The sequence below is a fragment of the Phyllostomus hastatus genome, unplaced genomic scaffold (genome assembly GCF_019186645.2).
Source record: "Phyllostomus hastatus isolate PE091 unplaced genomic scaffold, TTU_PhHast_1.1 phas_scaffold_129, whole genome shotgun sequence".
Taxonomy (NCBI): domain Eukaryota; kingdom Metazoa; phylum Chordata; class Mammalia; order Chiroptera; family Phyllostomidae; genus Phyllostomus; species Phyllostomus hastatus.
Genome location: NW_025334009.1, coordinates 8,521,568 through 8,548,917, shown reverse-complemented (window position 1 = coordinate 8,548,917; position 27,350 = coordinate 8,521,568). Strand labels below are relative to the sequence as shown.

Genomic DNA, 27,350 nt, shown 5'->3' with positions numbered 1-27,350 from the left:
GAGGAGACTCTTGGAGTGGCTATTGACTGGTCCAGGATCACATAGCTAGCTAGCAGTTGTCAAGGCCAGAACTCTAGGCCACACTTGCTCTCTTATCCGTTATACCATGGCAACTTTGGGATGTATTTATCAAGTCTAATATTTTTCTGTTTTTTAATTTATTTCTGCTTTTATCTTGTTTATATTGTCCTTGGGTTTATTGCTTATTTATCACCCTGAGTTGTGATTCATTTATCTTTGTAATTAATGCATAGTTTATGTATTAGTGGAAGTAAGGACTGTATGCACTGGCTGGGACAAAGAAGGATGATAGTCAGTGCTTCTCGCCTGGTGAGTCTTGGCAGCTCTACGATCTGGCCTCATTCCCCAGCATCCTGGTTCTTAGAGCCTTTCAGTTCTCCGATCTGTGCCAACGTCCTTGTCAACTAGCTACATGAGCCAATAAGTAAATGCTCTTTTGAGTTTTTACTTGTACTATCTTCAGGATACTTTGAGTTGGGTATTGAATGACGTGAAACACATTTTAGGTGCCTGAGTAACTACAGAGCTGTTTCCTGTCCCCCTGTCTCACATCTTCCTCGTGTCCTCCTCCTGCGTCCATTTACGAGTGTCGCTCCACCACAGTCATTTGAAAGGCGTTTAATACATTTTTAATCATGCAGGTGGTTACATGTTTACATATTCCTAAACCCATATTTCCTTTTTCATCTACTTTAAGCACAGTCTGAAATATCAGGAAATGTACCTTTTCTTACCAGCTTAGCTCTCTCTCATTGATTTTATTTATACTGTGCTTTCTTTTTTTCTGTGGGTAACATAATTCTGCTGCCTGCATGCTTGAAGGATTCTTTTCCTTCATATCTCTGAAAGTAAAGAGATTTTATTAAGCAATGTCTTGATGTTTTCCCACTTATAGTAACTTTTTCTGGTACATAATGAATGCTTTTGACCTGGAAACTAGGTATTCCTTCATTTATATTTTGTTCATCTCTATCTTTGAATAATTTTGTTTCAAGTGTTTTGATCACTATTATTATTCAGATGTTTATTCTGTACCAGGCACTGTGCAGATCAGTGGGGACAGAGGTGCGTGAAGCAGACACGGTCCCTGTCGCCCTGCCCCTACACACGTCAGCCGGGCCCCGGGTGGGTGTGAGTGTTCTCCGTGCACAGCACTGGCGGCTCGTCACGTTGTGCAGCACGTTGTGTCTGTCGTTCCTGCTGAGATGTGGGCTCCCCGGAAGAGCACTGTGTCTTCATGCCATCGGACAGCCTGATTTATGGGGGGGGATCAGTAAATAATGTTTGAGTAAATGGCTTTATATCACCTACAACATTTTTCCAACTAGTGCTCAGTTTTAAAACTACCAAATGTTTTACGTCCATGATGTATACCTCCTTTCTCACCATTGCACCTGCAATTCCAGCACAGCTGCTTCTGAGAAACAGGAACAGGGATATTATTGAAAGGTGATGTTGATTGTACCCAGATTCTGGGGACTTGCAGGTTTTGTTCCCGCCACCTGGTGGCTACACCAGGATCACAGCACGACACAGGCCTGGCTTTTCCTTCCTGTAGCCAGTGTTTAAAATGTGCTCATAGCGACTGATTAATCTTAGTATTGTTTCCGTCTTATTTAGTTTTAAGGATCTGCATGGTATGTTGGGATTAAGGTCAGAAGCCATTCTTGCTCTGTGTTGTTTTTGTCCTTAGCTGTGTATTTTTTACCTTAAGAACACCATACTAATGCTTACACTAACCAGTTTTAGATTTTAGTCTTATCCTTACAGAGCAGTGTATTTATTGGCATAGCAGTGATTCTGTGGAAGAAATCTTACTATATATAAAAGGTAATATTGACAGTAATGATTGATTCTAAAAGATTATTAAATCCCACTAAATTATAAAGTGTTGAGTAACAAATGTTCCTGAGATCTTACCCATTCGTTCAAAGGAGCCCACATCATTCCAAAGAGGCATCAGCTGCGTTTATTAACTTGGGAGGCGACTTTAAGAGTACATACGAGTCCTGAGACCAAAAGGTTTGTGAAGGACTTCTCTAAGGCATGATTAATTGAACTTGCAGGCTTGCTTCTTCCATTTCTTGTTTATCATAGAGCTGTTTTTGTTTTTAAGGAATGATGACCTGTTTTCTTTTCTGCTCGTTCAGGGAATAGAATGTGAGTTTTGGTTGTGGGTGGCAGTTCAGGAAGTTGTCTCCCGTGGTTCTTGAGTAAAGGTGGAACGCTGACTGTGGAGGAGAGCACTTTCCTCAGACAGAGCTGCCCACGTGGCTGTCCTAGGGTATGACGTGTTCCCATCACGGCAGAGTCCAGGCATAGATCAGACAAATTGACAGGATTTTTAAAGAAAACGAATAGTTCAGATAAGGGTCTGCACACGGGGGATCTAATGACATAAGGCCCCTCTAAAAGACACCTAAAGTCCTGCACTTTTAGGGCTGAGACCGCTTTGGCTGCATGTGAATTCTAACCCTAACAAACAGAGTAGAGTTCTTCTTAAATTCTTTCCTGTTGAATATTTTTATAAATTTAACATGAGTGACACAAATGGACTTTACAGTTTTCCAGATCTATGTATCTAATTTTTCTTCCTTTCATATAAAATGTGGTTTATTTAATCATCCTGATTACCTTTTTTTCTTGTGTTTTATTTCAGTTGGTCGCATTATGTTTCAGCTCTTCTCAGACATATGTCCAAAAACATGCAAAAACTTCCTTTGCCTATGCTCAGGTAAATGAATCATTAAATTATTTCCAATGAGAGCCCTGACTGGTGTAGCTCAGTGGATTGAGAGCCGGCCTGCGAACCAAAGGGTCACTGGTTTGATTCCCAGTCAGGGCACATGCCTGGGTTGCGGGCCAGGTCCTCAGTGGGGGGTGCGTGAAAGACAACCACACACTAATGTTTCTCTCCCTTTCTTTCTCCTTCCCTCCCCCTCTCTCTGAAAATAAATAAATAAAATCTTTTAAAAAAATATTTCCAATGAGAAGTCATGGCTTACAGTTTTTCCTTGCTTAACAGAGTAGATATTTTCCTTAAAAAGTAATGAGCTGATATCCCTGACTGATGTGATTCAGTGGGTTGGGCATCATCCCACAAAACCAAGGGTCACTGGTTCATTTCCCCATTAGGGCACAGGCTTGGGTTCTGGGTTTGGTCCTCCTGGCACGGAAGAAAGGCAACCAATCAATGTTTTTCTCTCAGCTTGATGTTCTCCTCCCCTCTCTCTTCCCCTCTCCCACCTGCCTCTAAAAATAAATAAATAAATAAACTCACTCAAGCATAATGATTGTTTGGCTGTGAGATGAGTTTAGCAAATAAATATTGTTTTCACCTATGTGCAATCAGGGAAGCATTGTGTTTTTCAAAGGAAAGAGAGAAGAAAGAAATGGTCTTTTAAAATGAGAAAGTACTACTGTGTGTAATGAAATCTCCCTACGTTGTAGTTTATAAAATAGCATTTTCAAAACTGATTTGGTACAGTTTCAAAAGTTTCAGTACTCTACAAATTTAGCAATCCAGATTTCACAAGAAATTTAGGATTAGAAGATAGAGGGGCAAAAGATAATGAAGTTATTCTTTGTTATATACTATTGAATTGATATTTTGTAAAGGTACGAGAATGGAGAGGGAAACATCTGTAATGTTACCTTAGAAATAGCAAATTAAAATTTTCTAATCTATGTTTGGGTATCCGCACATGCACGTACAGTCTTTGCACCAGCTCCCTGACCACATTTTTTCTGGAATGACAACAGTTTCTTATCTGTTTTTTCTCCAGTAGCATGTTGAGTCTGCACCACACAATTTAACCTTTTTTTAAAGATTTTTTCCTTGGGTTTTTTTTTTAAGATTTTATTTATTACATTTTTTTTAGAGAGGGGAAGAAAAGGAGGGAAACATTAATGTGCAAGAGAGATATGGATCGCTTGCCTCTCACATGCTCCCCACTGGACACCTGGCCCATAACCCAGGCATGTGCCCTGACAGGGAGTTGAACTGGTGACCTTTCTGTTCACAGGCCAGCGCTCAATCCACTGAGCCACGCCAGCCAGGCCTCAATTTAACATTTATATGCTGCTTTGTGTTATTTATTAGGGTGGGAGGTGTTTTAATTTGTCACACTGTGTGCCTCGTGTATCTTGTACAGTGCCTAGCACACAGGAGTGATTTGACAAAGGAGTAGTTGGAAGGTACTTTCCATGGAAGGATGTTTTTGCAGCTAAACTTCCTTTTTTTCTTTCTTTTTTTTTTTTTTTTCCTCTTTTTTCCAGGGGAGAAAGGCCTTGGGAAAACAACTGGGAAGAAGTTATGTTACAAAGGTTCTACATTCCATCGTGTGGTTAAAAACTTTATGATTCAGGGTGGGGACTTCAGTGAAGGTAGAGCTAAAAGTTATACTCCTAATAACTTCATCTGTCAGTTTCTAAAGCAGTCATTTTTTATTGTAAATATTGTCGCTTACAATATAATGTAAATATTAGGTGGCCATTGAGTAGTTGGGTGAATAAATGTTGTAGACCAAGAATGTATGAAAAACAAAAAACCAAGATATTTTTAGTTGTTTATATGCTATTTTAATAATATAAGTAGTTGGTGAATTACCTGAGGATGAATGCCAAAGCAGTATTTAATTTAATTGTATTTATTCTTCTGGTATGATTACTATTTGAAATAGATTATGGAGATAATTATTTTAATAGTGCTTATTGTAATGGAATGAGGTTTGTTAGGATTTTGATTATTGAAGCAATTACAAGGTATTATTTCCTTCATCAAATTGAAACCATGAAAAGAAATTTATATATACTAGTATGTTTCTAATTTTCATTATAGTTTAATGTAGCTTGTTATTTGCAGGTAATGGAAAAGGTGGAGAATCAATTTATGGTGGATATTTTAAAGGTAAGCCTTAAAATTTTATGGTCTCTTGTTTCAGTTCTGATATTAAAGCAAGTTTGATCATGTACTTTTAATGAGGACAGGTTTACTTATAGTTCACTTTTTGCATGAAACTAATGCTGCATGAAAATACTTTATTTGCATGAACTTGGGGATAAATCATATTGTAATATATAACTTAATTGACAAGATTAATTAAGGCTAACGTTATGGTTAAACGTGACTTTCAGCATGGAGGTTAGGCAACTATATACATGAAAACTCCTATCTTCCTGCCTAAAACTGTCAACATATTCTTTTGTTTATAGAGAATGTGGTCTTTTGCAAAATGAAAAGGTAAGAGAACGAAGCTCAGTAACACGAACTCCAATTCTGTTCCCTTGCACCCTTCCTAATAAATTCGTGGACAGTCTGGGTCAGGTTGTGGCTGGATTTCAGTATTGCTTGAAGACGTGGAAAATTCTTTATACTATTTTATACATCTGTATCTTTTTTCCTTTTCCTGATGGGTTATTAGTTCCACATCAGGGAAAAGAACCTAGTTGTGTCTTTTTTCTCCCTAAACCAAGCAATGTCTTGAATAAAAGTTGGTATTTCTTTCTTCTCCGAGGTTTGTATATTTTCTTTTGTACACTAGGACTCTATGATTGTGTATTATTCCTATAGTAGTAGCATTTGCATAAATCTAACTATTGCACTCGCCCCAAAAAGCCTTAGAAAAGTCAGTTGCAGAGATTTATGATGGGATCCAGTAGTGCTCGGTTTTAATGCCATGGTAGCCTCAGTGTTATAATAGTCTTTTATATTTCTTTTGGGGGAAATGGATTACTACTCTTTTTCAGAAGCCTGTTCCCAAGGTAACCATTTTTAAAAGTTTTCTATGTTTCTGTTTGTTCTAAAGAAAGATTTGTTTGTATGAGTGTTAAGAGCAAATTTAAATTCTCAAGATATTTCTGCTGGCATTAAAATAATATCTAAGTGATCTATGACTGTTTTCGTCAGAGTGGTGGGAAGCAGCTCTTCAGCTGGTCCTGTTAGCACGGAGCTTTGAAATGAAAGCTGGTGGGCCACTTCGCTGTGGCGGCTCCCCGTGGCAGATACCTGTGTAGTTTAAAATTGTATTTTGCCATTTAAGTTGTTTTTACAGGATTTTCTTCCTTAGATAATTTTGTGATCCTACTGACTAGAAGGAATCCACATAATTTAATTCAGGCATGTCTCTACAACTTAATTTATGTAATTTTTTTACTTTTGCTCTTATAGTCTAGCTTCAGTTCACCCAAGTACTGAATTTACCATATAGAAATTAAGCATGTAAGAGGATTATTAAATTTCTCCCATCTATAGTACATTAGGCAGAATAATTTGGAGGAAATGAGCTTTACTAAATAGAGGTTTTTTCCCCCCCTAAAATTCCTTTGTTAGTCTTCCCTGTGAAAGTTACAGTTTAAATATTTAGCCAAAGTATGTTACTACTAAAAGTGACTGTTCTAAGGCTGTTTGTATAAAGTATTAAATACTTGTTCTTTTCCTCAAGGCTTTAAGTAGTATTTTTTGGTCTTTTTATGCTTTTGTTAATTGATTAGTTAAAACTTTTTTTCTAAATATTCAGTCAAGTATCTGTACTGACCAGAAGAGGAATTTCATCCTTTGCTTTCTATTTATTTCTGTGAACATTACACTTGAGAAGTGGTTTATAATTGGAGACTGACGAATTTGTGTTTTCTTCAAACAGATGAAAACTTTATTCTCAAACATGACAGAGCGTTCCTTTTGTCAATGGCAAATCGAGGGAAACATACCAATGGTTCCCAGTTTTTCATGTGAGTAGGCATAATTCGGAGATGAGCTTTTACACAGAGAAGCGCTGTTCATGAGAAAGATGGTAGAGTTAAACCAAATTTAATGTAAGAACTTGGGTTTTATTTTTAATTTCTGATGTTACAGTAACTTGTATGGTCAGGAACCAATTCTGTGTTCAGCATATATCCTGGATTTGAACAATGATGCTTAAAACACATAAATTGAAGATGTACATTATTTTCAAAATAGGTTGTCATCTTACAAAAAGACATTGGCTTTGACTCTTAACCAGTTTGGGGGCTGAGTTTACCAAAGCTAGATTGGAACAGCAACTACTGGTGAACATTCAAGAGTACTAGACGGCCCTGGTATCGTTGCTTTTTCTCCTACTGTGTCTCTTTGAGCCAGTGTGAGAGAGATGCCATTCTTTTCTGATTTTGTGTGGAAATAAGTGATTTGCTGTAAAGCCAGTATTTTAAAAAACTCAAACCTTGTGAGACCTCTATGCATAATCTAATTAACCCAATGTTATTGTCATTTCCACCAAAATTTATGAGATTATCACTCAGGAAACTTCAGCATGCTAAATTTGCTCTTTAAAAAACAAACACCTTTATATATATATGTGCATGCACAACCTGAACCTCACTACTTATTTCCTGTCTGAAAGACTTTTGGAATACTTTTAATTTTGTTCTTAACTACTGCTACTCCAAAGCCTGTTTTAATAGAATCTCCTGATGTTAAATATGAAAGGTAACTGTTCAGCTTGAAGTTCCATGCTTTAGATTGTGAGTAATCTCTATAGTTGTGCTACGTATGCTGGAGAAATATTTTATTCTTGATTTATCAGAAAGTTTTATTGGGGGGTCATCTTTCTAAATGGATGAGTATGAATGGCGCTTCCCTGTCTTTAAAGGATTTTGCATATAATAAATCTCACATTTTTAATGTGTCTGAAAAATAGATGTCCAGTATGACCTGATAAAGTTCAGATAAGGGGCATTCTGTTCCTAAGAATGTCCTAAAAATGGAAAGCTGAGAGAAGATGGTAACACTTGGAGTCAGACAGGGAAAAAGGAAAACCTTAAGCAAAGAGTATTGGTTGTTACACTTCTTTGTATTTTATATTAACCTTCTTCGGGGCCAAAAAAAAGTAGTGGGAAATATTTTGAAAAACTTCTTATATGGTAGCTAATTATGGAAGCTGTTTGCTCTTTGAGTTTTCCCATTTCCATTTTTAAGCTTATCTGAACTGCGCGTGATAAACTAATGATTCATTGGTCAAGAAGCTACCATCTGAGGGCTCTAAAGTTTCTTTTAGATTTTTTTTTATATCAGTACATGTAAAATTTGATTTTATCGGGTAGCAGCAGCTTTTTCCCATTGTTACTTACTGATTAGCTTGTTTGTAAAATGTTAGAATTAAAACTTGTACACCTCCATACATTAATTAAAATCCAGTATGAGATTCTCCCCTCAAAAAATTCAGAGTGTCTTGTTTCTCTGTTAATTAGTACTTGCTTAAGTGTTTCCTAGGAATGTTCAGTGTCAAAACAAAATTAAGGCTATTGCTTAGTTTTACATCACACTGCTATTTTTGACAAGGAATGCGAAATGAAAATTTTAACTTTAGGGAATGAAGATTAAATGTTTTAAACTCATTTTCACAATTAACTGTAGATGGCATTAAAGTCACTGTGAACCTGTAATTGGAAGAAAATGTTTATGTGTAGTTTGAAATTTAATTCTGGAAATGAGTTTCCAAGTTAAAAGCTATCTTGGAAATAATAGAGTGCTTTTGCACGCTCAGAAAAATCCTAATCTCTTTTTTTTTTTATGAATGTGCTTTTTAGTGCTGGCTAAAAGTACTGGTTCCCCCTAGGTTGTAGGGTAAAAATCTAACCAGCAGGTCATGTTTCTAAACAAAACATCTTGCTTTTTTATAGAAAAGATAGTAAAATGGAGATTTTTTTCCACAAAAGAAAAATCTTTGAAAATCATGTTTTGCAGATCCTTTAGAAGTTGGAAGTAGTAAAAAAGTAAAACGTACTGTCTTCAGTTCGTGCATGTGATCGCAGATAATAGGTCTGAAAGTTGAGCTTGGGGGTTGACCACACCCCTGCCCTTCACCTTCTCACCCAACTCCGTCCCTGGCATCTTGAGCAGTCGTTCTGGAAACAGGAAGGACGGAGTAAGACTGGGTGGTGAAATGCCAAGAGCTGCCTTCATAGTTCCTGTTGACAGGCTTACCACGGACTTTTAATCCAGTCCTGCAAAGCTGCACTTGTAGTTTGTGTTCTAAACCTGTTACTGCGCAGTTCCTGAGGAGTAAATTGAACAGTATTAGTGGGGGCATTTTCGAAATGTCCCCCGAGGGTTCTTGTGCTCTGTGCCGTGGCTGTTGTCTTCGTCACTCGCACGTTGAAAACTTGCCCTGGGTTGCGGCATTGCTGTTGCACGTCATTTTGCATGTACTCCTTTCTCTGGGCGGGACAGTTACGGGCATGGGGGAATCAGGTTTTCTTCTGTGGAGCCGTTTGTAGTTCTCGCAGTAACTGCTTATCTCTAGTTCCGTGTTGTCCCACGGTTTTGTGTTAGGGGCCCGAATAGAGGAAAACTGACTCTGTGGAACAGTGCTGCTCAAGAAACACGAGAGGAGTGACACAGGGCGCTGTCCCCACGAACCGCTGAGGATAGTGGCTCATGTTGAGGCGTTTCGGAAGGAATTCAGAGAACAGGGACCAAAGCCATAACCAAGTTAACTCGGCATTCAGTCATTTCGTCCTTTTTGTTACTTTGTTTTAAGCCAAAGATTAGGAAGAGCCGCAATAAAAGCTATAGAATTACAAAACCGTAGAGAGGAAAGGACTTAGAGATCTAGTCCATTCTTTTCGTTCTGCAGATAATGCTAAATGAAGAAGAAAACTCACACCAAGTCCAGGTTATGTAGAAATTTTATTCATAGTCTAGGGGAAAATGGTAGCTGGAAGAAAATGCTGCGCAGTGTCAACTACGAAATCTTCTTGACCACTCTGAATTTATTTGAGTCAGGTATTAGAAGTTTCAAGCATTACTGGAAAACAGAATGACACGTTATAAAGTGCCTACCTCACTTTCAAAGATAAAGTAAATATGTTAGGGTGAAAATGTGGACATAAAAAGAAGAAAGCTTTGTAGGTTGATGCCAAGTTTCTAAACACGTGGAGTGGTTTTTGTGCAAACATCACCTTGCCGGGAGGAAATCATCGCCATCGCTGCTTTTTCCTCGGTCCGGTGGGTGCAGGGTGCGGCAGGGGAGCTTTGGGCCGTGGTGCCTAGAGGTGCCTAGAGCGGGGGCCGGAGGCTTCTGTCCGCTGCTGCCAGGACTCAGGCTCGTGGCTCCGGCCCTTGTCCCCTTTGTGCTTAGTCTGTGCGGGCCGTACATCACAGCCGCAGAGTAGACCCCAGAGCTCTGGAGAAGTCTGTCAGCGGTCATGCTAATTATAAAAGATAAGAAAACAAGATAATACAGATAATACAGAAAAGTCAAAGTTGACTTTACTCAAAAAGGGTTTGCGTTGGGACAGCCCTCAGTAGGCCTACGGGAGGAAAACAGAGGAAGTTCTAGGGTGCGTTCTGCCGTTTAAGAATCTGACTCGCAGGTGCCCCCACCCGAGTGGGAGAGAAGTGCTGACCCTTTCCGAGTAGTGGAGCGAGGGGCTGGGGGTTGGTTTTACGGGCTTCGTAAAGCCTCAACCTTTCGGGTGGCAAAAGTAGATTTGAGAAGAAATGCTAGTAAGTGGTGATAACCTGAGAAGTTCTAGCCTCTTCCTTGCATTTTTTTGGCTAATACCTTTATTTCAAAATTTTTCATGAAGATGTTAAGTAAACTTAACCATAAGCCAAATTCTCTGAGTATCAAGTGTCATCCCTAATTCAGTCTTAGTATTATTTAGTACTTACGTGACACGTGCACCAGTGGATATTGTGTTAACGTGAGCGCTGCATTTTGAAAGCTCCTCTAGGTGACATTTGGGACACGTAAGCAGAGCGCCCTAACGTGGCTTGGTTAGCCTCTGTTGCCCTTACACAGCTTTGTCCCTGTGCAGCTTGTTGGTGCCTCCCCCGTGATGGTGCGATCGTTCCAGGAGTTGGGGGAAACATGCACGTTAAAGGGTCCGCTAGGAGGAAGTAGGTTGTCTTTGTTTCCTTCTCCCATTCCGTTTTACACCTGAAGTCACTTTTTTTACATTCATTGAAACTTCACATCATTTGAAACATATTTTTGACAGTAATTCATGTATCAATGCCCTTCTAAGAAATTAAAACTTGTTTTTAAGTATTTTAATATTTAATATGTTCAAAACCTCCATAAATAATTTTGTCTATATAATAAGGTTTTTGATCTGAGTAGTAATTGATATGTTTAAAGTTCAAGTTAAAATTGGTCAGGCAGTGCATATTCTTTGAAAAATACAAATATAATGGGGAAAATCAGAGATTAGACAGGAAAAGAAAGTACTATCTGTGGCCAGGATTTGATACCATACTCTTACACATTCATCTCTCTTGCCCTTTTCTCTTTTGAGAAGATTCTTAAAATTCTAGTTCTGGCGCTTTATTATTTTATGATGACTGTTTTCAGTGACTTCACAACTACAGCATGTATATGTCAGTGAACAGTAACTAGAGTTCAGACATTTGCCTATGAACTTCGATAGCGGTCTGCCGCGGTGTGGATGGCGGAGTGGTTTCGAACGTGCAGGCACACCAGGTCTTCAGCGGAAGTGAAGCAGTGCAAAAGTTCCCTGAGATTTGGGTTGTTCTGAATCCTCCTCACTCCGTTTTTTCCATTGGCATCTGTGCCTCCCACTGGTACGGCTGACGGTCACGTGGTCCCAGGACACGCTGGTCTCTTCATGAGAGAGGTGGCGGTCACCTTAGCCAGTGGTGAGGGGGAAGGTAACGTTTCGAGAGCAGGTGTGAACACTCCAGTGTTACAGTGTTGAGGGTCGGGGCAGATGCCCGCTTCAGCTACAGTGCTTTGCTCAAGCGTAACCCATCTCCACGTACATACCTGTGTGAAAGAAAATTTAGAGCCCTCCATTTTAAAAAGCTTTCTTGCTTTGCATAAAACTTGAAAATATTTAATTTCAAAGTTGTATTGATAATTAAAACATAGATTCAGTCTTGTCTTAAAAGTGTATTACAATTTATTTCTTGCCATTTTTGTGTAAAATTTACAGAAAGAGTGTTACACCGTGCGCTCCAAAGGTAATGTCTCATTACTCTAAGGCTCTCTCTTTTTCTTTCTTTGCCTTTATCTCTTTAATCCTATTGTTATGTGCATTGAACAATTTTAAGAAAAAAAAAACTCTGCTTAATCTGTATGGCAGCAACACATGCAACACAAGCGTGTGTTACTGTCCGTGGTTAACCCGGGGGAGAGTATGTTTTAACTTCAGTGGCTCGCTTCTGCCCAGTGTCCATGCATCTTTGGGGCGGGAGTGCTACGTTGTATATAACGGGTTTAGATGCCATTTTAGTACGGAGCTGTTAAATTCTGTGTGAGGCCAAAAGTTTCTTTGATAGTGGTGTAAAAATGTAGATTATGGGGATAACAATGGCACTTTTCAATTTCCAGCATTTACAAGGTTTAAATGAACTCTTGCATATATACTGCGGTGGGCAGAAGTAGGTTTACCGCTGTGAGCACATGAAACGCAGAGTTTATTCTTATATTATTATGTATTAATAATTGTGGCATTTATTAGTATTACTAACCTACTTTTGCCCACCCCTGTAACTTTAAAGCAGATTCAAAGGTCAGGGGAATCTAGAAAAGCAATGTCTTAAGTGTCAGGAGAATATGAAATTATTGAAAGCTTTTGTCATTTGAAATGTTCTTTGTGGTTGTTTCTCCTTCAGATATATTTTCACAAGTACGAACAAATGATAGTCTCTGGCCTGAGGTCCTAACTCACTGAGCACAGGCCATCACTGCATGGGACTCCCCAACCGCACAGTTTTGAAAGATCAGTACAACGAAGGGCTGGTGGAATGAGATCTCGTTGTCCATTTTAATAGAACAGAACAGCTCAGACTGAGCATATCATTTCCCCTGCCCTTTCCTTACCCCGTTCGGCACCGCCCTCTGTTCGTTCATGTCCTAGTGCCAGCCCCGTGCCAGCGAGCCTGCTTTACGTGGGGTTTCTGCTTCTGGAATGGAGGCTCAGGATCCCAGAGCGCTTTCTTTCACCAAGGTCCTTTCAGTGTTCTTAATATACAGTCTCACCCAGTGAGGTGTAAGCTTGTATGCTGCATCCTGAATTGCAGTTGTGAGTAATGGACTTAATTATTACACCAGTTCAGGCACAGCGGGCCACCTGAAACTTGCCCTTGAAAGCGTGGTTCCTGTCTTCATTTGTTTTCCTCACTATCACAGGAAAGAACCAAGTTCATTTGTCTTCAGTTTTCATTTGAATTAAAAACAGAAGTTCAGTCTGTCATAAAGGTACCTTCAAACTGAGTCTCAAGTAGTATGTTCCTACATCATGCAGTTAGCTAGGATATTTTCATCCTACCATTGGCTCCAAAGGTTTACCATAAGGTGTTTTTACAGCACTTTTATTAGCCAGGGTGGCAAATTGAATTGGTTCTCTGTGTTAGAAAAATCTGTAGGCTTTCCCCAACATCAGAAGATTGACAGTCGTGAGAGAAAGGATCAAGGAAGGAAGAGGAATAAATGTGACCACAGACCATCCACTGTTTCACTGCTACACATTTGAGACTGAGCCTTGACATTGCAGAACATTTTTACCTTTACCTTTTTTTTACCTCTTTGCAGCTTGCACACAATGGAGTCACTGTCTAGAGTACGGACTGATTTCTGCCTCTCTTTAGAGTGCCTTGGTTAAGTTTTATAATTGTGGGAAGCACACTTCTACCTTAAAGATACTGATCGAGGTAGTTTCTGGATGCTAGTTTAATGATTGAAGCATGCTAGCATCTCACCAATTTGCTAGATTTTCTTTTTTCTTTTTTTTTTTCAAATTTTTATTTATTGGTTTTAGAGAAAGAGAGGGAAGTAGAAAGAGAGAGATAAACATCAATTTGTTGTTCCACTTAACCTGTGCATTCATTGGTTGATTCCCGTATGTGCCCTGACCAGGACCGAACCTACAACCTTGGTGTATTGGGACAATGCTCTAACCAACTGAGCCACCTGGCCAGGGCTCCCTCCCTCCCTCCGACCCCCTTTCCTTCTTTCTTCCTTTCCTCCCTCCCTCCCTTCTTTCCTTCCTTCTTTCCTTCCAACTCTTTTTATTCATTTTTATTATTGCATTAGCTTTAATTACCACTTCTCAGTCTTCTGAGGAAAATTTGAGATTAGTGGTTTAAAACTCAAGATTCCCTTTAAAATTCTGGAACTAATGTAGTGGTCTTACAGAACTGAATTTTCTTAATATAAATGCTACAGTTCCTTGTAGAAGAAAGATTTTTAGCATTGTGATGAAGGTTAAATTGTATTTGGGAGCTTCTAGTACAATTTGACTGTTTTAACAAAGTTAAAGTAAGTTTGTGGTATATACTTCTGAGACTAGCTATATCTGCTTTTGATTTTTTTTTTTTCTTACTGCAATTCACAAGTGTGTGAAAATGCTATGGGAAAACCAGCTTGGGTTCAAAATACCTTAACCAGATGTGCCCCCTAGGCTCCTCAAGAGTGACTGTCTTCCAGTTTATGACTGTGGAAGAAGCCGGCTGAGTGTTTTCTGGGCCGTGGAAGTTCCAAATGTCTATTGATGTTGCCCACCATTAGTTACTCTGCTGTCAGAAGTGCTGGCAGGTGGAAGGTTTGCCCCTACTGCATTTTCAGAGTTGCTGTGAGCGTTAGCAGAGCTTCACCTTAGGGGAAGGAAGAGAGGCGGGAAGGTCTGGAAACAGGATTCCTGTGCCCTGACTCCCATCTGCCTCCCTAGAGGACGCACACTGACTCGGTGTGAAGAACTAGGGCAGAGCGCTTGCTGGCCGCGGCGGCGGCAGCACACATGCAGTAGAAGGACACAGTTCAGTGTGTGGAGCACGTGCCGGTCACACGTTTCTTTCCATAGGGTGAAGGATAGGTACTTTTTACTCTGTTTTACCTTAACAGATTTTGAGTTTGTTTCTTTTTGTTGTTATTTTGGAATTGAGAGGAATTTTAATTTTAATGTCTATGCTGTATATTTCAAACCTATTCATATGTATGAATACATATATAACACTCATTGGAGAAATAGATAATGGTTTTATAATGCATTATGATTTTGAGGGTTTGTCAGTAAAAATGGCTACTACTGCTGTTTTTAAGGTTTTCGTGTAAACATGTACGTGTATATCATGTTTAACTTTTTCCCCTGTCTTTTTATCTTCACCTCTCTGTTTTCTACATGCTCTGTGTTAAACCCTTCTGCTCTATTCTCCCGAACGCCTGGTTTTTGCCGCCATCTTTGTGTCGGTGTTTGTTACACAGCACCACAAAACCTGCTCCGCACCTGGATGGGTAAGAGTTATGTTCTTACTCCCTTGGGGAGGTGTTGGGAGGTTTGGGTGGCTGGTCCCAGACACAGTGGACCTGGGTAACCCCTCAAGGGGGCGCTCTTGGTCTCTGGATGAACCTCACAGCCAGACTCTTCCTTAAGGATCACTTGGTGCCATAGTCTTGAGACTCCATGGCTTTCATGCCCCTCAGAGGTCCTACCTGGGGCCCATGGACAGGCCTTTCAGCGTTGAAGGGCCCCTGTAAGGACGGTTTCTGAGCAGCAAGTGCGTTCTGGCTGTCAGAGGACTCTTTACCGTAAAGTAGTTAAGAGCCATTGATTTAAAGGCAGAAAACTAAGGCCCAGTGTGAGTAGTTGGTTTTTTCCCCCTTTTATGAAGCACATCTCTGGTTCTAGTTCCCTTCATGCATCAAACACTGCTTTTATTTTCAGGTCTGTGGACATGTCATTTATAATAATTGTCTTGATTACTGCTTGTGGCTTACTTATCAGCAAACCAGCTTTTTCTTGAATTTGTATCGTGACAGGGTTCATGTTGTCTTTGGACTAGTTATTTCCGGTTTTGAAGTAATCGAGCAAATCGAAAATCTGAAAACCGATGCTGCAAGCAGACCTTACGCAGACGTGCGAGTTATCGACTGTGGGGTGCTTGCTGCGAAGTCAGCCAAAGATGGTGAGTGTTTGGGACGGGAAAGGGAGCTCAGATACAGGTAATGGGTGTTGAGGGCTGTAACTTAAAGATGCCTCCTGGATTTCAGTGGTGCAAAAACCTCATACGCATGGTATGGCAATAGCCCTGATACCTCGGTGTCACGCCCTATATCTGGTCCATCGGCAAGTCTTACCAGATGTTACCTCTTCCCTGGCTTATGGCGATAGCTTCATGAGTGTTCTTTTTGCCTGGTCTTTACTCCTCTACAATCTTCTCTCAGCAGCAGCAGCCTCCTAATCGGTCTCCTTACTTACACTCTTGGCCCTCTGCAGTTGGCCCTTAACAGCCACCAGAGTGATCTTCTCCTGGGGCTCTGCCGTTTCTGACTTGTTCCCCATCATTCCTTGTCTTCCAGCCGTGTTGGCCTTGACTGCTCAGACATGCCAAGGACTCGGGGACTCTGTGCCCCTCTGCCCTCTGTCTGGAGTGCTCTTCAGAAATCTGCCTGACCCCTCCCTCACCCCTTTATGTCTCTGCTCAAATGTTGCCTTAATTACTCCTGACTCTCCCTGTTCTTTTTACACTGCTTGGTTTGTTTGGGTTTTTTTTTTACAGCACTGTTTGTCATATTATGGGGGTATTTTCTTATACGACCCCACTAGACTTCACGAAGGCAAGGGCTTTGGTGCCTTACAATCTCATCAGCAGATTGTATTATCAGCTTGAAAAAAAATTTAAGTTTCATTGTCAGTGTGCTGTGCATAAAGGGTGCTTCATGATATTTAGTCACGACACTTTTTACTCTGAAAGGTAGACACGCCCATACTAACATTTTTGTTAACGTTTCTTAAAAGTATTTGAGAAAAAAAGGAAGAAACCAACTCACTCAGAAGAATCGGATTCCTCTTCGAATTCCTCTTCCTCTTCAGAATCATCTTCAGAAAGTGAGGTTGAACAGGAGCGAATCAGAAGAAGGAAACACAAGAGGAGGCCAAAAGTTAAGCATTCTAAGAAGAGACGAAAGGAAGCAAGCGGTTCCGAAGAGCCCAGGAATAAACACACAGTGAGCCCGAAAGGGTAGGTGTGAGACCCTGGGGCGGTCTTTCCAAAAAAACAACACAGAACAAAACCCCTCTGGAATGGGGGGAGTAAAGTGTGTATAATTCTGCAAACTTAGCATTGCTCCCTATTGTAAAAAGGATCACATTTTTTATGTAAATCGAAATCTGGCAGATCTAAGTAGCATAGACATTTCATACCAAAGATTTAGTTGTTTAGTTGAAAATAATCCCTGAAACTCTTAAAAGAAAAAAGTTAGGACTCATTTGACAATTTTCAGAATTTTAGTACTGTGGGTTTTCATCTGGGTTGATATTTTACATGTTCTCTTTGGGAAAACTGTATAAACCTTTTGAGTGAGACTTGTAAGGTATCAGTAGTTTTGCTATTTATCATCTAATTTTATGTGCTTTTACTATGAAATGCAAACACTACACATCTTAATTGGTGAATTGGTACATCTCTCACAGTCACTCTGAGAGGAGTGATACCAATGGGAAAAGGTCCGTCGATTCGAATGCTAAGAGGGAAAAGCCAGTGGTCCGCCCAGAAGAGATACCGCCAGTGCCTGAGAACCGGTTTTTACTCAGAAGAGATATGCCTCTTGTCACAGTGGAACCTGAACCGTAAGTGGGATGTTACCCTATGTTTTCATTTCCGATTGATGATTTCATCAGCTCATTGTAGTTCCACACTCATAACTGAGCATGACCCATAATCTGAATGCTTTGAAAGATAACTGGGAGATACTAGACTACAGAAGGACCTGACTACAGAAGGACCTGCACCATGCCTTTCAGAATCCAGGTTCCACGTGTAGGAAAGGGGACCGGGCACGTCAGTCAGCGGGGAGGTTCTTACTGGACACCTGGAAAGACTGCATTACTAATCTTACTTGGCTTTCCATTAGAGGTGAAATTTTAGATGTCAGAGCAAAGTTAGGATCCAACTCTTTTGATCCAACAGAGTAATAAACCGTGTTCCAATTAGAATAGTGTAAAATCAATTGCATGGTAGTTGGTGATAGAATTTAGTATCATAAACGTGTTACTGTCATTAACTTCCCTGGTGATAATTTCTCTGCTTTGGAAAAGCTAATGTATAGCTTTAGATTTGGTCTCAAAAGTTAGTATTTAAAGTATTTTGTGTATTAATTCAAGTTTAGAATTATTTAAAGAAGTATTATATGTGAACACTGAACAGAAATACATTAATAATATTGCTGGTGTAATTGATAAATTCCCGGTGAAGAATCGGTTAGATTAAAGGCTGAGAAGTCATACAAATGTTCCTGTCCACAACCAGGTGCCTACATGAGGTTATTATGTAGTTTATTAACTATTTTTTAGCCTCAATCATCTCATTTTATAAAGGTATTACAAAATAGGGTGCATCTTTGAGTTAATAGCTTTAGATGCTGGTGTTTTCATTTTAAAAACTGCTGGCTTGTGAATAAATTTTAGTGAGACCTTTCTTTTTTTTTAAGATTTTATTTATTTATTTTTAGAGAAGGGAGGGAGGGAGCAGGGGAGAGAGAGAGAGAGAGAGAAACATCAGTGTGCGGTTGCTGGGGGTCATGGCCTGCAACCCAGGCATGTGCCCTGGCTGGGAATCGAACTTGCGACACTTTGGTTCGCAGCCCGCGCTCAATCCACTGAGCTACGCAAGCCAGGACGAGACCCTTCTTTCTTAAAAGACAAGATACCAAGTTCATTGATCCAATCCATTGGCTTTTGGAAGCTAGGAGACTTGAATGGTCAGTTTCCGGGTCCTGTGACAGGGGTTGGCAAACTGTGGTCCGTGGGTCAGATTTGGCCTACTGCCTGGTTTTTTGTGAAGGCTGTGAGCTGAAAATGGGTTTTATGTTTTCAAATGTTTGTGGAAAAAATCAAAGAATAATAATATTTTGTGATACTGGAAATGATAATGACGTTCAATGTTCATAAATAAAGTTTTACTGGAACACGGCCAAGTCACTTGTTCGTACTTTCCTTGGCCCACTTCCGCGCAGCGGCAGAACTGTGCGGCGGGCGGCAGCAGAGTTGGTGCGCAGGCTGTCACGGCCTCTCACTCTGCCCGGGACGCTGTGCCGCACCGGGATGCAGTGGTGCGGTTCCAGCTCTCCAGCGTTGTAGGTGCTGCACGTAGAAACCATGAGAGGGAAAGATGTTTTCAAAAACGAAATATGTAAAATTTCATTACAGATCAGCATTCCCAGACAAACAGCATTAACGTCATCTGTTTTAATAGGAAATACTGTGAACCCTAATTGAGTGAAATGGTACCACACCAAAAGAGAATTTCAGTCTCCTCATGAATAGATGTGTATTACAGAAAATGAAACTCAGTTATTATATTTTAAATTTCATTAATAAATATTTGTGAAAATTGGGGGGTTTGTCCTGTTATGTAAGTGCCTACATAATAGCCCTAATTTAATGACCTCTGTTTTCTGGCATTGTTTAAGGTCGTTTATACGACTGTCTTGAATTTGGATTGAATGTTGCTGATAAGTTTATTTGGTTATTACTCTTCTTTGGTTACATCTCAGGAAGTTATTTTGTGCAGAATTATTTTAAATCACAATTGGCCAATAGTAGTGTCATATAAAATTAGCAGATTGATCTAGGTGACTCAGATCTTTGAGATTTTGATGAGTTGTTTGGGAGCTAGAATTCAGTGTGCTTCAAGCACTCAGCACACGCCAGGGGTAGAAACAGGGGTGGGCAGCCAGAGCGAGCTTGCTGCCTTACTGACTTACCTGCAGTTAAGCTCATTATCACTTACAATTCGCTGAGCAGAAGCTGAGTTCCACACTTGCTGTAGTTCATTTATTCTTAACCCCGGCTGCACTTGACAATAGTTTAGCAAGCTTTAAAAATGCCAATTTCTGGGCCATACAGCAAGTCAAATCAAAAGGTGGAGGAGACGTGGAGGGTGAGGGCAGCACAGGGCCAGTATCTAAAAAGTTCCACATGGCCCTGGCTGGCGTGGCTCAGTGGATTGAGTGCCAGCCTGCGAACTAAAGGGTCGCTGGTTTGATTCCCAGTCAGGCCACATGCCTGGGTTGCAGGCCAGGGCCCTGGTGGGGCTGTGCTAGAGGCAACCGTACATTGATGTTTCTCTCCCTCTTTCTCCTTCTCTCCCTTTCTATCTAAAAATAAATAAATAAAATCTTTAAAAAATAATAAAAATAAAGGGTTCTATGTGGACATCATTTCTTGCTGAACACCTGTAGGGAAGTCATTGGTGTTGAGTGCTTTTTCCCTTTGTGAGGAAAATGGGGCCAACAGCTGCCTACCAACACTACCTAGTGATCTTGTTGTGAGAACCAAGTAACGTCATGAGAATGAAATGACTGGTGAAACCACAATGTAGCTTATAGTTAGAATGATCTGGGTCCAGATTCCTAGAACCCTAGAAAACCCAGAGTCAAGTTTCATTTGTTTCTGTGGCCTTGGGCAAGATTTTTAACCACTGCATCGTAAAATTCTTCAAAATGGAGATGTAATAGTATCTACCCATAGTGTTGTTACGAGAATTAAGTGAGCTAATGCCTATAAAATGCTTATTAAAAACAGCAACAATCTGAAAAGGAAATTAAGAAAGCAGTTCCATTTAAAGTGTCTAAAAGAATAAAACACTTAGGAATAAATTTAATCAAAGAGGTGAAAGACTTGGACAATGAAACTACAGAATATTGTTGAAAGAAATTAAGGAAGACCCTAAATAAATGGAAAGACATTTCATGTTCGTGGAGTGGAACATCATAAAGATGTCAAAGTGAGCTATGGATTAGTACAGTCCCTGTAAAATGCCAACAGCCTTTCTGTAGAAAGGGAAAAGTCAAAACCCAAATTCAAATGGGATTGCAGGGGGTCCTTAAATAGCCAAAATAATCTTGAAAAAGGACAAATTTGGGGGCCCATACTTCCTGATTTCAGAACTTGCTACAAAGCTACAGTCATCAGAATAGTGTGGTATGGCATTAAGAAGAGACATAGAGACCAGTGGAATGCCCATACATCTGTGGCCATTTGATTATTAGACAGGGGGGCCAGTCCATTCAGTGGAGAAAGAGCAGTCTTTTCAGTAAATGGCACTGGGGCAGCTGGACTTCCACATGCAAAAGAAGGAGGTTGGACTGCTGCCTCACATCCTGTACATAAATTAACTCAAAATGGGTGAGCAGCCTAAATGTAAGGGCTAAAACCATAAAACTCCTAGAAAAAGACAGCTAAATCTTCATGACCTTGGATTTGGCAATGAATTCTTATATTGAAGATATATACATGGCCAGTAAGCACATGGAAAGATGCTTCATATCATTACTTGTTAGGGAAATAATAAACCCACAATGAGATAACTACTCCTCACGAAAATGGCTCTAATTAAAACAAACAAACAAACAAACAAACTAGGAATCCTCATTCGTCGTTGGTAGGAATGTAAAATGATGCATTTGCTGTGGGAAAACAGTTTGGTGCTTCCTCAAAAAATTAAACATAGACTTACTGTGTAACCCAGCAATTTCACCAAGTGTCCACCAGTAGATGAATGGATAAACAAAAGTGTGTACACACACACACACGATGGAATGTTATTTGGCTGTGGAGGTTACCAGAGGCTGAGGGAATGGTGGCAGTAGAGAATTCGTGCTTAATTGGGAGAGTTTTGACTTGGGATGATGAAAAAGTTTTGGAAAGATAGCAGTGATGTTCGCACACCATTGTGAATGTAATTAATGCCACTGAGTTGTACACTTAAAATGACCAATTCTATTATATACATACTGTACATATGAAATACAAAGTAAAAAAAAAACATTTAAACATGCTCATTAACATAATGCCTGACACATAGTAAGTACTCAGTAAAAGCTAGCCGTTCTGTTAATAAGAACATACAAAACAGGCAGGTATGAATAAACTTCTCATGCAGGGAACTGTAGCCACCACAAAGTCCGTCCTCTTAAAAGCTGCCTGTAAGGCGGGGCCGCAGATTCAGAGCATTGAAGCGGGGGCAGTTAATAGTAGAGAGATGGAGGCAAATGAACTATAAAAAATATCAAGTAAAAGAAAAACCAGCTAAAAAGGCACAATTAAGCATGAGTCAGAGAGAACTCAGGATTCCCTTAGAACATTACTGTTTTGACAAGAGATTTCTAAAAGAGGTTTTTGTTTAAAAATAGTAATTGTGCTTAAAAGACAAATACTAGTATCATGTATTTCATCCCAGTTGGGTTATTTCCCCTCCCCCCGCCCCCCAGTTTTGGCATTTGAAGGATTAGAAAATTAGGTCAAGTGGAGTACCTCATTCTACGTAAGTGTTGGATCTAAATGAAGTGTTTTTGTGTTATAGGAGCATAAATTCTGCATGTAAACATTGAGAAAACTGCCTGCATTTGCTTATTTTTAATCTTCAATCACCTTTTCCAGGAAGATTCCTGATGCTACACCCACTGTAAGTGATCAGAAACCATCTGTGTCAAAGTCTGGACGGAAGATTAAAGGAAGGGGCACAATTGTACGTTTGCTAAGACTTTTCTTTTTTCAAATTATCTAAGCAGTACAATGTTTTTACCTGTAGGCAAAATGCTAGCTTTGATTTTAGGTGTGATCCGAAATCTGTGCAAGGAGCTAGTTGTGTTCTCCGTAAGCATGGAGAGGAATTGTGTTAGGTCAGAATTTACTGCCGTGTGTGAATAGGTTGGAAGTATGAAATGAGCATGTGAAACTGTCAGGATGCCGAGAAATCTTAGTACACTGAATACTCTAGGCTGATGAATGTAACCACGTGGACTTCGGAGAGGAAGTTTTCACGTGTGATTGCAGGTACATCTCAGCCCTTCCCCATTTCTTTCAGTTGCTTATGTTTGACATAACTTCACATCACCCTTTCGGTACTTCAGTCATTATTGCCTTTGAACGGGGTCTGAGACTGGGTCTCACACCTAACTCTGTTCTGGAGCAGTCTGTACCTAAGAGGTATTTAAAGACCGTGATTCCCGTCTTTGTTTTGAAAGCGCTATCACACACCTCCAAGATCCAGGTCCTGTTCGGAGTCGGATGACGACGACAGCAGTGAGACGCCCCCTCACTGGAAGGAGGAGATGCAGAGACTGAGAGCCTACAGACCGCCCAGTGGGGAGAAGTGGAGTAAAGGAGATAAGTAAGAGCTTTCAGTCTCCGCACAGTCCGATGTCTGCCACGTTTTAAGTGTTAAGGGGATAGAGACCTGCTTTTGGAGTTTGCACTGAATTCTTCAATTTAAAACGAGAGTGGGACCTGAGAACACATTTGGGATACTTGGTGAGAGCGGTGCTGTTCTCAGGAGGCGTTCTGTTTTCCCCTCACAAGACTGACAGCCTGCTGAATCTCTTAAAGACTTCCTGTTCAGTTTTAGGGAATGAACAGGAAGTCTTGCACAGCCAGGCGTCACGGTTACCGATGAATGAACCGGTAGACGGGGAAACCTGTGCCCAGAGTGTGCGTGAACTCCGGCCCCGGGGGCTGTTCCTTCTTCAGAAGTGCACCCATCTCTTACCCTCAGCGACACCCCACAGTGGAACATTTATTTTGGGAACGGGCTGGCTTTGGAATAGCTAGTGGAAATACACTAAAAAGTGAAACTACACCAATGGGACCCGCTGTGGTTGTTCGCGGTAAAATTGTCTTTGTCCGCGTGGGTGTCCGTGGCCAGTTTGGAACTGGAAGAGGGAGGGAAGAGTGCGCACCTGCTGTGCGGAAGCGGCTCGGGCACCGCGGGCCTGAGGACTCTCGATCGTGAGCCCGGCCATGACCAGTGAGACCGTGAAGCCTGCTTCTGTTTTCACGTCCTATTTCCTCGGTCCCCGTAGTAAGTAGTTTAAAGCTTAGGGGAAGGTCTCGATGACCTTTGTGGGGCTGAGATAAAACAATAGCTTCTGGAGCAAAAGGGGTTTCTCTTAGAGTTCCTGTATCTGCAGAGCCCACAGAGTCGTCCGGGAGCGTGGCTGGACGGTGCTCCTGCAGGCAGAGGGTTAGGGGCCGGTCACGGCCGGGAGCTGTGTGTCAGCAGTGCTCTTGCGGTTAGTTGGTTTGGTTCTCAAAACCATTTTCCTATCAAATTTGAAATTCTTTGCTTAGCTTTGGGAAAGTCCTTTTGTGAGTGGCTCTGTGAGCAGTTGTCCAATGTCTGCAGCGGTAAGCTCCAGACCAGAACGACACTCCTTGCCGTATCCTTCCCGCGTGTGCCCACGGAGGCTGCGCTCTGCTGTTAAGTAGGCCTTCATCAGCGCACTTGTATTGACGACGAACGGACGTTGTGTTTATTCTAAAGCATAGAAAGCGTGCTTGCAAATAATATGTGCATATTATGTTCTCTCTGTAGGTTAAGTGACCCCTGTTCAAGCCGATGGGATGAAAGAAGCTTGTCCCAGAGATCGAGATCATGGTCTTACAATGGGTATTATTCAGACCTTAGTACAGCAAGGCACTCCGATGGTCACCATAAAAAACACAGAAAAGAGAAGAAGGTTAAGCATAAAAAGAAAGCTAAAAAGCAGAAACATTGCAGGAGACACAAACAGACTAAGAAGAGAAGGATGATTGTGCCATCTGACATAGAATCCTCAAAATCTTCCACCCGACGGATGAAGCCGTCTGGTGATAGAGAAGGGAGGTCGCGATCTTCCTCATCCACCTCTCGTCACTCGTCAAAGAGGGACTGGTCTAAATCGGACAAGGATGACCAGAGCTCTTCAACTCATTCCAGCAGAGACTCCTACAGATCAAAGTCTCACTCGCAGTCTTACTCTAGAGGAAGCTCAAGATCAAGGACACCATCAAAATCCTCATCACATTCTCGAAGCCGATCCAAGTCCAGATCCAGTTCCAAGTCAGCGCACCAGCGGACAGCATCAGAGTCACCACGAAGAACGGCCTCTCAGCTGAGTGAGAACAAACCCGTTAAAGCAGAACCTTTAAGAGCAGTAGTGCCACAAAATGAAAGCATCATAGTACCACCCCCAGTGGTGGCAGAAAATATTCCCGTGATACCGCTGAGTGACAGTCCCCCTCCTTCGAGGTGGAAGCCTGGGCAGAAGCCCTGGAAGCCCTCTTATGAGCGAATTCAGGAAATGAAAGCGAAAACAACCCCTTTGCTGCCCATCCAAAGCGCTTACAGTTTAGCAAGTATTAAAGAGACTGGTGGCTCATCATCCTACCACAAAAGAGAAAAGAATTCGGAAAGTGACCGGAGTGCTTACTCAAAATACAGTGACAGAAGTTCAGAAAGTTCACCAAGGTCAAGAAGCAGATCCTCCAGGAGCAGATCTTACTCCAGATCGTACTCCAGGTCACGAAGCGTAGCTAGTTCGCGTTCCAGGTCTAGGTCTCCCTCCTCCAGATCTCATTCGCGGAACAAGTACAGTGACCGTTCCCAGTACAGTCGATCATCTTCGTACTCTTCTGTCAGCAGTGACGCCGGCAGGCGAGCCAAGAGGAAACTGAGGTCCCGTGGGAAAAAAAGTAGCGCTTCAAATAAAAGGCGCAGCAGCAGCTCTGAAAAGACACTTCGCAATAAATACGTGAAGGGCAGAGACAAGTCGTCATGTCAGAGAAAGTACAGCGAAAGCAAGTCATCTTTGGATTATTCTTCGGACAGCGATCGGTCAAGTGTCCAGGCTACACAGTCCACCCAGGGGAGAGGGAAGCAAGCCCAAACGGAAATGAACAATAAACAAGAGAAAAACAGAGACGGAGGGAAATCCAGGCCTGAACAGGAACGCCCTCATTCAAAAAGAACTCTGAAAGGGGATCTCTCCGATCACTTTAGAAATGGCGGTAAGCCCAAAAGGAAGAATTACGCTGGGAGCAAATGGGACTCAGAGTCCAATTCTGAACGAGACATAACCAAAAACAGTAAAAGTAACTCCCGGCCGTCTTCCGATAAGGAGGAAGGGGAGGCCACGTCAGATTCCGAATCAGAGTTCGGTGAAACTCACACCAAAGCCAAACCCACAGCAAAGGCTTCGGCAGGCCCTTCGCCGGGCGATGGCAGCGGTGCTCGGAGGCCGGGCAGACAGCGGCCCTCGGCCTCGGACTCGGAGGGGTCCTGTGGCGACTCGGAGCACCCTCGGGGGAAGCCGCGGAAGCGCAAGCACGGGTCAAAGGAGAACCTCAAGAGGGAACACACCAAAAAAGTGAAAGAGAAAACAAAGGGCAAGAAAGACAAAAAGCACAAGGCTCCAAAACGAAAACAGGCCTTCCACTGGCAGCCTCCACTGGAATTTGGGGAAGAGGAGGAGGAGGAGGTTAGTGAAAAGCAAGTGACTCAGGAGTCACAGGAGAAAAAACAAGTGTCTGAAAACAGCGAAACCACAAAGGAAAATACCCCCCAACCTGAGAAGCCCCATGAAGATGGCAGCCTCTCAGGCAAACAGAACTCGGCGGCGACCTCCTCGGGTGCCGAGCAGCCGGCCGACGACGACGACGGTAAACTCGGCGCCTCTCCCGCACCTTCACGCGCAGAGGAGAAGGTGGCCGGTTCGCCCCCACGCCTTCAGCCCCTCGAAGAAAGTGTCTCCAGCGGCGTGGAGGACGTGTTCCAAGCCGATGACAACATGGAGATTTGCACCCCGGATAGGAGTTCCCCAGCAAAGGTGGAGGGGGCGTCCCCTCTGGGGGGTGCGCGGCCGGATGTGCCCGAGGTGGGCCTTGTGACGGAGGAGGTGCAGGCGGAGCACCCCGAGGCAGAGGCGCGCACTCAGGACAGCAGCGTGACCGAAGGCCCCGCCGCCACGGTGGGCGAGGCGGGGAGAGCGGACGGCGGGCCTGCGGGCCCGGCCGGCGCCGTGGAAAGCACGGCGAGGAAGGAGGTGGCCGACAGGGGCCAGCTCGGCCTCCTGGACAATAAGTGGAAGCCCCTGCAAGGGGCGGGCCACCTGGCAGCACCGGCGACTGTCACATCCAGCGCCCTGGAAGGCAAGGCGTTGACCGCTCTGCCTGAAGTGAAGCCGCAAGGCTTGAGGATCGAAATTAAAAGCAAAAATAAAGTGCGGCCTGGGTCTCTCTTTGATGAAGTAAGAAAGACGGCACGCTTGAACCGGAGGCCGAGAAATCAGGAGAGTTCAAGTGATGAGCAGACGCCTAGTCGGGACGGCGACAGCCAGTCCCGGAGCCCCAGTCGGTCTCGCAGTAAATCCGAAACCAAGTCCAGACACAGAACGCGGTCTGTCTCCTACAGTCACTCGAGAAGTCGGTCTCGAAGTTCCACGTCATCTTATCGGTGAGCCATATTCCCTTTCCTTTCTTCCTCCCAAAGAGAGTCTGTTACTGTTTAGCTTGGAAGAACCCCAGAATTAGGGACAAGATCGCTATTTCCAAATATCTGGAAGGTGGAT

At 42.1% G+C, this 27,350-nt stretch overlaps 1 protein-coding gene across 3 annotated transcripts in view; it reads left to right on the top strand.

Moving 5' to 3' along the window:
• NKTR (natural killer cell triggering receptor) overlaps positions 1–27,350 on the top strand; it is a 45,178-nt gene that overhangs the window by 8,758 nt on the left and 9,070 nt on the right. The window contains exons 3-13 of one of the 3 annotated variants that reach the window (XM_045856612.1): positions 2,681–2,755; positions 4,300–4,407; positions 4,886–4,930; positions 6,663–6,750; positions 15,228–15,257; positions 15,783–15,928; positions 16,762–16,984; positions 17,437–17,592; positions 22,405–22,492; positions 22,992–23,137; positions 24,338–27,235. In XM_045856612.1, the coding sequence (XP_045712568.1) occupies positions 2,681–2,755; positions 4,300–4,407; positions 4,886–4,930; positions 6,663–6,750; positions 15,228–15,257; positions 15,783–15,928; positions 16,762–16,984; positions 17,437–17,592; positions 22,405–22,492; positions 22,992–23,137; positions 24,338–27,235 (4,003 nt within the window). Of the gene's footprint in view, positions 1–2,680; positions 2,756–4,299; positions 4,408–4,885; positions 4,931–5,235; positions 5,264–6,662; positions 6,751–11,975; positions 11,987–15,227; positions 15,258–15,782; positions 15,929–16,761; positions 16,985–17,436; positions 17,593–22,404; positions 22,493–22,991; positions 23,138–24,337; positions 27,236–27,350 lie in introns of those variants that run through there. The other 2 variants (XM_045856614.1, XM_045856615.1) reach the window with 2 other exon arrangements.